At 44.9% G+C, this 9,192-nt stretch overlaps 1 protein-coding gene across 1 annotated transcript in view; it reads right to left on the reverse strand.

The window, feature by feature from the left end:
• Nucleotides 1-9,192, reverse strand: part of Lrig1 (leucine-rich repeats and immunoglobulin-like domains 1) — a 100,497-nt gene that overhangs the window by 55,992 nt on the left and 35,313 nt on the right. Inside the window, exon 2 of the mRNA NM_001427801.1 lies at nt 7,067-7,138. Coding sequence (NP_001414730.1) covers nt 7,067-7,138 — 72 coding nt within the window. The remainder of the gene's footprint in view (nt 1-7,066; nt 7,139-9,192) is intronic.

Consider the following 9,192-nt stretch of genomic DNA (forward strand, 5'->3'; position numbering starts at 1 on the left):
ATAAGCGGCCGTGGCTGAAGGAGGGAAGCCTCGAGAACTAGGTTCCTAATGCTCCCTACCGGCTGCTGCTCTGTAATTACAGCCCGTACACAACGCACTTTGGGATTTCATCACAGCACCAGCTCTGAGTCGATAGCAGCTACCGGTATTTCCGACATGATAGTAAATTTCAGTCCATTTAAAAACCTAGGCTGGGGTCATATGACCAGTGTAACACACCCAGGAGACAAACAAATATGACAGGTACATCAGAAAGCAGCAAGCTCACAGGCTAGGAAGCATGAGACAGGCTTGACCACTCATCATCTCAGGAAACAGCAAGGTTGCTTCATTTCCTGCCTGCTTATCATAACCTGACTCCAAACCTGAAAGAAAGAGTACAGATCCCTGCAGGTGAGCCTCAGCTGAGAAACCTGGTGCCAGGCCAGCCCTCTACACATATGGGCAATCACCCACTCCATACACATCACAGACCCAAATGAGCGAGGAGAAGGGGCTGCTAGCACTCCCATCTCCATGAACCTGCTGAGAGTGGATTATGCAGAAGCAGAAGACCAAGGCTAAAGACTGACAGAGAATTGTATGTCTTGATGCGCAGACCCAGAGCAACAGGCTCGGTCAGAAACAGCAGCTCTAATTTCAACAGGGCTGCTTGATTTATGGAGAGGACAGTTGGAGCCCAAAGGACAGGAACTAACTGCATAGCTAGCTTACTTTTAGATCATTTTTACTCCAAAAAAGAAAAAAAGCTAGTTCAGTGTAAGTGGCTATCTCCACCACCATTGGCTCCCCTGTTGTTTGTCAGGACGAACAGAGAACGCAATCCTCAGAAGGCCAAAGCATCAAACTCACTCTGAGACATGGAGAGCTGTGTGCCAGACTAAAATAGGGACTGGTCAAAAATAGCGCTGGAGCACTGAGGGGAAGGACGCGCTGGGTGTACAGCGGCCCCCATGAACACAGAACTTAAAGATTAAGGATAGTGTGAGATGAAATACTGTCACTTTCTAGGTTATATGCTTCCATTCCTCATGCCCTGTCCCCTAGCAACTCCCTGCTGACTCTGCCCACCCTCCACCCCCAAAACTTTACTTCCACTCAAAGCACTACAAATCTTCCTGAAATGCCTGGCTTTTATAAACCCTTTCCTGGTGATTCAAGGCCAGAGCATGAATCATGGCCCAGCCCTGGAGGAGCTGGAGGAGGTGTAAGTGGGGTCAATGAGACACACAGATTGCCTGACCCCAGGGCAGAACCTGGGGTGGGATGCTTCCCACTGACCCTTAAGGTCGGTTGGAACGTTCTGCTCCTGCAGCTTTCTCTCAAGGCTTCCCCTTACAGGTAGCTTGTCATAGAGAATATTACATGCTGTAACACACACAGTGTCACAAAGGGCACCTCTCAGTACAGTGCCATCACTTACTAACTACATCGAACTTGGCTTTAACAGACAATAGAAAACCTACCCAAAAAGCACCTGGGTTACAGTGGGGCTTTCTGTGCTTTATTAATCTACCAAATGGCTGAAATGGACACACAATAAGAATTTCAAACACTCCAATGAAGAGGGTTCGATGAAGGATAAAGCTTCCTTACACTTCAGGCCCCACTCTGTCTCCAAGAGGAAGCTCCTCTGACAGTTGAGAGACTTGCATGTTCGTTTCACACAGATCCTTACATACTTCACATATGAAGCCCTTCTTCTGACCAGCAACAGGGTTGCCTTTTGCTGATGTGAGAGGTGAGATCAAACCAGTGTTCACTAATTTATTTAGCCAACTGGCTCTCTGTAGACAGAGTGGGCGCTTTGGGCTATTGGCTGTTTCCTAACAGAGATGGAACTGCAGTCCGTGAGCGTCAGGTTGGAAGTTTGGATAGTCATTTCTTATAAAGACAAAGTTCCAATAGCACTTACGGACAAACACAGGACTTAAAAATCAAGGTTCCAGTTACTGAAGAATAACACTGACTAACATTTTCCCTTGGTAAGACTATGATAGATGCAGCTGGTTAGATAAAATTTTTTTAGAATAACAATGCAGGATATATTCCCTTAGAATCCATGAAGGTTTGATCCAGAACTCCCTGCAAATACCAGAATCTACTCAAGATCCTTATAGAAATAGACACAGTGCCTGCGTGTAACCTGAAAGTGTCCTGTGTTCAACCGTCTCTACATTACTCAGCATGCCTAAGACAATGCGAATGCTAGGTAAACCATTAATTATACTGTACAGGACATAAAGACAAGAAAGGGCATCTGTACATATCTCAAGCAGGTGAACTTTTCAATTATCAATCAGAGGTTGGTTGAATCCATGGGATGAATCCATGGATATGGAGAACCAAGTTAATGGTCACATGTGACAAGGGTGAATGATGAGTGTGTCCAGCTCTGTCCAAACTCTGAGTAACACAGCAGTCCTTGAGGAGTACACTCAACTACAAATCCACCTTGATGAAACAAAGGCAAGTTACCAAGTAGCAGAGCCAGAAGTTGGAGGCATGGGGCCACACGGCATGATTGTGAAACCACAGGGAGTTTGATTCTTCTACTCCTTACCAATCACATGACCCTCAGCATGCCACTTAAGCCCGATGCACCTTAGTGTCCTCCTTTAAAAAATGTAAATGCATCAGTCCTGGGCTTTGGCAGGACCCAGGAAAAATAGATCTAAAAGTTTAGGATGTGGACACTTCCATGGGAAATACTTGTCAGTCAGTACTAACAGCAATAAAGCAGTCTATCGAAGCATTCCTCAGTATTCCAGTCTTCCTTTACATTACAACCATAACTCTCTGCACCAGTACTTGTGCACGCACACCAGCAGGGGGAGGGAGGGAGCATGAGGAGTTGAGCCATAAATACCTGGAGGCAAGGCTCCCTTCCCCTCTCCAGGAAGCATTTAGGGCAGTGGCCCTGAGCAAAGCAGCTTAGTAGCAAGCACTCCCAAGCCACCGGCAGTAATGTGATCCAAGTGCCTTTTCATAGAGGACTGTATAAATAGCCCTCTGATTACAGAGGACTTCGTGTCCAGCACTCCGGGTTAGGGCACTCCCTGGTGGGCTTGCCTCAGGATTGTGAGCAGTGAAGACTGTGGCTTGGAAGCAGCTGCACGTGTCCTCCAGGAGCCTCCAAAGGGCTTGCTTTCTCTCTCTTCCCAACCCACAATGTTATGTGGTTCTAGAGCCCCTAAAATTAAACCACCGCTAAGCCACCACAACTCTTGTGCCTGCCTTGGCTCTGAAGACCGCAAGGTCTGGGAGAACTGACTTGAGCCCAGTTAATTTGGAAGCACTGGTGTGTCGACTGTGGGTTTTGTTTTTGTTTTGGCTCTTTTTCCCCCTACCATGTTCTTACCTAGGTGCCTCTACTTACTGATGGTACCTCTTTGAGTCACCAAGATTTATCAGAATTCTCTGGAAAGCCCAGGGTCTCCACACTAAGAAGTTCGTTTTGCCGTTCTGGGCATGATGAATTCAACTCAACAATTCCTACCACAGAGGTAGGAGGCAATCACAGTGGCAAGAAGTCCAATCTGTCAGCCTCCAGGATGTGTTTCTAAACCACATGCTCAGTACGGGAGCTGCAGAGTTCTAAAAGCAGGAAGGAATCACACATTCACATCAGTCGGGAAATACAACAGGGCTGACCATGGGTTACTATGTCCATGTCACAGAAAGGGGAAAGGGACACTGAAGAGCCAAGTCACTTGTGTAGGAACAGACTACACTAAACTAAAACTAGAACTAAAATCTCAAGCCTAGGGCTCTTGCTACCAAAACAACCACTTCCCCAACAGGAGGCCTTGCAGCCATAGAGAACAGGGCGGTCTATGGTACACTAGGCCCCTTCCTAGCTACAGTTATGACAGAGATCACAGGGGTGCTGGGGGTGTCAAGGGAGTAAACCCAAATGAAAGCAGAAAGCACATGAGCAAGGACCAGCTACGTAGGAGAGCTACACGGAGTGCTCAAGAGCGCTTACCAATATGTCTGAAAAGCAGGGCACGGAACCTATTACCAGGACCCAAAATGAGTGTGAAACAATCTACAACGAACAAACTCAAAAGTCCAAGACAGGAAAGACTGAAAAACAGTGTGGTCAAGCTATTCTGGAACTGAGACGGAAGGGAGAACACCAGAAACCTTGATTCAGTCTTTTCACATTTTGCTCACTATAGATTTTCTAAAACATTCATAATCTTGACTTCTTAAATGTGACATCAAAATATCCATCATCTTGGCTGGCAAGTTTTGGCACCCTTGTGACATCAGTGCCTGAGGGCAGGCCCTCAAGTGCCTCATCCTAGTCACAGGCCTACTTTTGTAGCTCGCTTAACTCAGAAAAGTATCTGGCACAAAGCAGACACTCAGATTAAGTATAAACGAAAGCCTGTGATGTCACGGGAATGGCGTAATTTTAATCTCTCCCAATATGATCTCTGAGACTAACAGAGGATTTGAATGCATAATGACCCCAAGAGTCAACAACATCCTGGACCAAAGCAAAGCACTGGGTTGTAAGCCAGCTGATTCCTGGCAGACTAAGCTTATCCACTTGGAAAACTGTGACTGGATGAGCGGTGTCCCCTTCCTCGAATCAGTGTTGAAGCGTAAGTGTCTAGACCGTCAGAGTATAGATATGTTTACAGACAAAGCCTGGAGACCGTGTTAAGGAGTCTGAGGCTGCAGCTCAGTGGTAGAGTATTTGGCTAGCATGGTCCAGGCTCTGCATTCGATCTCCAGCATAGGGGTAGAAGAATATCATTAAGGTTAATCCACATGAATGGATCCTAAGTGATGTGACTGGTATCTTTACAAAAGGAAGAAATCAGGATACACCACGAGAAACCAGGGATCCATGAACACAGAGGAAAAGCCATGAGAAGACACATTAAGAGGCAACCACCTACAAGCGAAGGAGAAGCCAGACCTACAGGCATCTAGCTCCCCAACCACCACTAGGAATCAGCCTTGGCTGATGAAGCCAGCAGCCTATGGGGTTTGTTACTGAAGTCTTGGCCGAGTTCACATTTTCTTCCCCCAGTCCCTGTCTAAATGACCTCATAGGCAAATGAAGGTACAACCCAAGGCATTTCCAAGCTCCTTCCAACTCCGGGGTTTAACTCTGGAAGTCTATGCTTTGAAAAAAGACATAAAAACCATAAAATGTGGCCATGAGGACAGGGAAAGCAGCAATTTTGCAAACTGTATCAGTGAAGAAAATTAAGGTTTCATTAGATAAACTGTTATAATGGGACAAAGACTAGCCACCAAAGACTTATCAACCGCCTTTAGTAGAGATGTGTATAGAGTATAGATGGCTATAATAGAACTTGATAATGACTTACAGTAATTTTATATAAATATTCATAAAGACACCGAATACTTTGGAAGGACTAGAGGGTTGGAGAGGCATGACAGGATGAAGGGTCAGGTGGGGAGGGGGAGTGGAAGTGGGATTGAGGGGAGGAATGTGGGGAGAGACAGTCAGAACTGAGGGGCATTGGAGAACCTAGTGCTGTGGGAACTTCCTAAAACATATGGAGATCCTAATGAAGTCTCTAAGGAAAAAAATGTTAATTTATGCAACAAAATGTCTTTAACTGTGAGAAGTAGTAAGTCAGATATAAATCCATAAATACCTATAATTCTAAGCACTTGGAAGGCTGAGGCAGAAGAATTATGAGTTTGAGACTAGCTTGGGTTACACAGCAAGACCGTCTTAGAAAAAAAAAAGTACAAAGAAAAGGAACTATAATATACATTTTGATTCTAAATCTATATGCATTTGTCTATTACATCAAGAAATCATGATGGCTTTGCACAACTTTTGTGAAATTTCCGTAAAGTTGCTACGGGACTAAAATTCTTGATAATCCCAATGGATGTATCACAGCATAAATATTTATAATAAAAAGAATGGCTGGGCCTGTGTTAAAGGACACTCCAAGAGGAAGCAAGCATGGCGTTCAGTGACAGCGAGGCTTGGCCTGCTAGGAGGTGCAGGGAGGATGAGCCTCTACTGCCCATGCTTTTAAACCAGATTTGTGCAAAATGCAAATGGTGGGCTAGTACCAGGGTCCTCTGCGGACTAAACTATTGTACCTCTGTGGCACCTGTGAGAATGCACCAGCACAGGCATGTTTCCCAAGCAGTCAACAGGACTTTCCAACAAAGAATACACTCTTACACTCCCCTGGGCAACCATGATTTCTTTTTTTTTTTTTTGGTTCTTTTTTTTTTTTCGGAGATGGGGACCGAACCCAGGGCCTTGTGCTTCCTAGGCAAGCACTCTACCACTGAGCTAAATCCCCAACCCCGCAACCATGATTTCTAATACCACTACACCCACTGCACTATGTAGCACGCCCTTCACAGAAAACAGGGCCTGCAGCAAAAGGAAAGAATTTAATATGGCACCCCTTAATCTATGAGGGCTACCCTCCTCAGCCTCCATGGGTACCTGAAACTCTATATATAGCCTTTTTCCATACAAAAGTCAGCCACAGTAAGAGATTGACAATAATTAAAAGAGCACTTACATAATAAAATGTATGTGAATTTGATCTCTTACACAAAATCTTATTGTATTTTCATCTTTTCACGTAAAGGAACCACTTCAGAGCTTCTTTTTAGCATGTATGCTTTGGGACCATTACCAGGGAAATTGGCATTACGAGAACACAAGCATCAATCCACGGCTGACCACCTGATGAGTGGGTAAGTGGCATGGGCAATGTACACTATCTGGACAAATGAATGATTTGTGACCTGGGCAAACCATGCGAGATTCCACCACACTACTCATAATGACGTGTCGCATAAGCTCATGAACTCTTTATTTCTGGAATTCTCCACCTTGTATTTTTGGTTGACTGTGGGTAACCAAACACATGAGTGAGAGGATCATCCTAGTGTCATTTGCATTTGTCCCATATGCAAATGTTCCTTCTGTAAGTTGAGACCACCCACCCAGGAGAATGAGAACAGTATACCATATGGAAAGATTTCCCCCATATCTTTCTGCCCTCCGCCCCTATAGGTTTCGGGGAACACTCACACTTCCTGCAGATTCGTCAAGTCCTCAAAAGCAGCAGGGTCAATCTCGGAGAGTCTGTTATAACTCAGGTTTCTGGTAAAAGAGAAAGTGAAAAGTACAAAATTAATAGTTGACATGTCATCCAAGACCAAGAAACCTTTCCTTACTCACCAAGTCCCTCAAAGAGAAACTTATACCCTCTGTCTACCTTCCCTCCTGTGTACTGTTTTAGTAACAGACACACTGAGCTTTATAAACACATCTCTTATCTCCTGCCTCAGTGCACAGGGCATGCACAGAGCAAGGCTGGGAACCCACACTCCCAGAGTGGACTCAAGCAGACTTCTAGTACCAACTGGCTACCCCACACCTGAAAAAGTAAGACACAAGAGTCCTAATCCAAATGCTTTGTACCGTATGAAGTCCAAGGCCACTCCGTTTTTAAAATTACATGTACTGGGACTGGAGAAATGGTTAAGAGTAGTTAATATTTTTGCAGAGGACTTGAGTACCCAGTACCTACAAGGCTCACAAATACCTGTAACCCCAGTTCTAGAGGACTTAACACTCTCTACTAGTATCTGCAGGCTCAGACATGCTATGCTACACATATACATAATCAGGCACATACACACACACACATAAAAATTACATTGTGTGTGTGTGTGTGTGTGTGTGTGTGTGTGTGTGTGTGTGTTAGTCAGAGGACAATATGTGGGAACTGGCTTTTTCTTTCTACCATGTGTGTCTTTACTCTATAAGTCAGTGGTTCTCAACCTTCCTAATGTTGCAACCCTTTAATACACTTCCTCATGTTGTGGTAATCCCAACCATAAAGTTATTTTTGTTGCTACTTCATAACTGTAATTTTGCTACTGTTATGAATCAATAAACTGTAATGTAAATATCTGTGTTTTCTGATGGTCTTGGAAACCCCCGTGAAAGACACTCCCAAAGGGGGCTGTGACCCACAGGCTGGTCCTCAAGGACACTCTCTTGCTTATTTGTCTGCTTTTTCAAGACAGGGTTTCTTTGTGTAGCAGACCTGGCTAACCTGGAGCTCACTCTGTAGACCAGGCTGGTCACAGAAATCCATGTGACAGCCTCCTGAGTGCTAGGACTAAAGGTGTGTATTACCACTGCCCAGCTCCAGGACATCCTTAGTGGCTTTTGTTGTTGTTTTGAGAGAGGATCTCCCTTGCTGGTCTTAAACTTGCTATGTAGATCAGGGTGACCCGAGGACTCAGGGATCATCCTGCGTCTGACAGAGTTAAAGGAGCACACTAACAGGCCCTGACTTTTTTAAAATTAATGTTTAACTAAAGTATCAACATCAAGGATGAGAGAGAGACAGAGAGAGACAGAGAGAACACAAACCAGATGTCAGCACTTCATAGTCTAAGCCAGTAATTCTCCACCAAGGCCGATTTTCTCACACACACACACACACACACACACACACACACACACACACACACACAGCAATGTTAGAGATAAATTCAGCTGTCAGCAACGGTAGAAGGAGGTACTAAGATCTGGTAGATTAAAGCTGCAGGTGTTTTCAGACGTCCCACCAAGCACAAGCTGTCAGTGTCCCACAACCAGGCACATAGCACCTCAGTGACTATTCTCCTCAGACTGAGAAATCTTGGTCTAAAGAAGAATTTAATACTGAAAAAAAAAATAAAAACATTTTGGGAGCACAGACATAGAAAATGAACAGATTCAAAATTGTGACTACTTATGAACATAGGATGCCTACCATTAGTACTAAAATGACAATCACAAGAAAAGGAAGCCGACGGGTGGGAACACACGTTCTTGGTAACTCCAGGCGGGGGAAGGCACACAAGAGCAGTATTCAGGTAATAGCACCCATCCCGCTCAGAGCTCCACTCCCCTCTCACCCCACCCCCCATCGCCGAGGGAAGACAGCCTTAGCTGCAGACAGAGCAAGCTCAGCAATATTCAGTCAGCTCAGCTTCTTTAACCACAGGCTGAACACAAACCCGGCTAATCCATCAGGAACAGAGGCCACTAAGGTAAACAAGATGAGCTTCACTGCCACTCAGTTCCTTGCCACAGAAGTCCACCCAGGCCTGTGTATACAAGAGAGATTAACATTTTCCATCTTGGCTATTAATTCC

Source organism: Rattus norvegicus, chromosome 4 (genome assembly GCF_036323735.1).
Source record: "Rattus norvegicus strain BN/NHsdMcwi chromosome 4, GRCr8, whole genome shotgun sequence".
Lineage (NCBI taxonomy): Eukaryota > Metazoa > Chordata > Mammalia > Rodentia > Muridae > Rattus > Rattus norvegicus.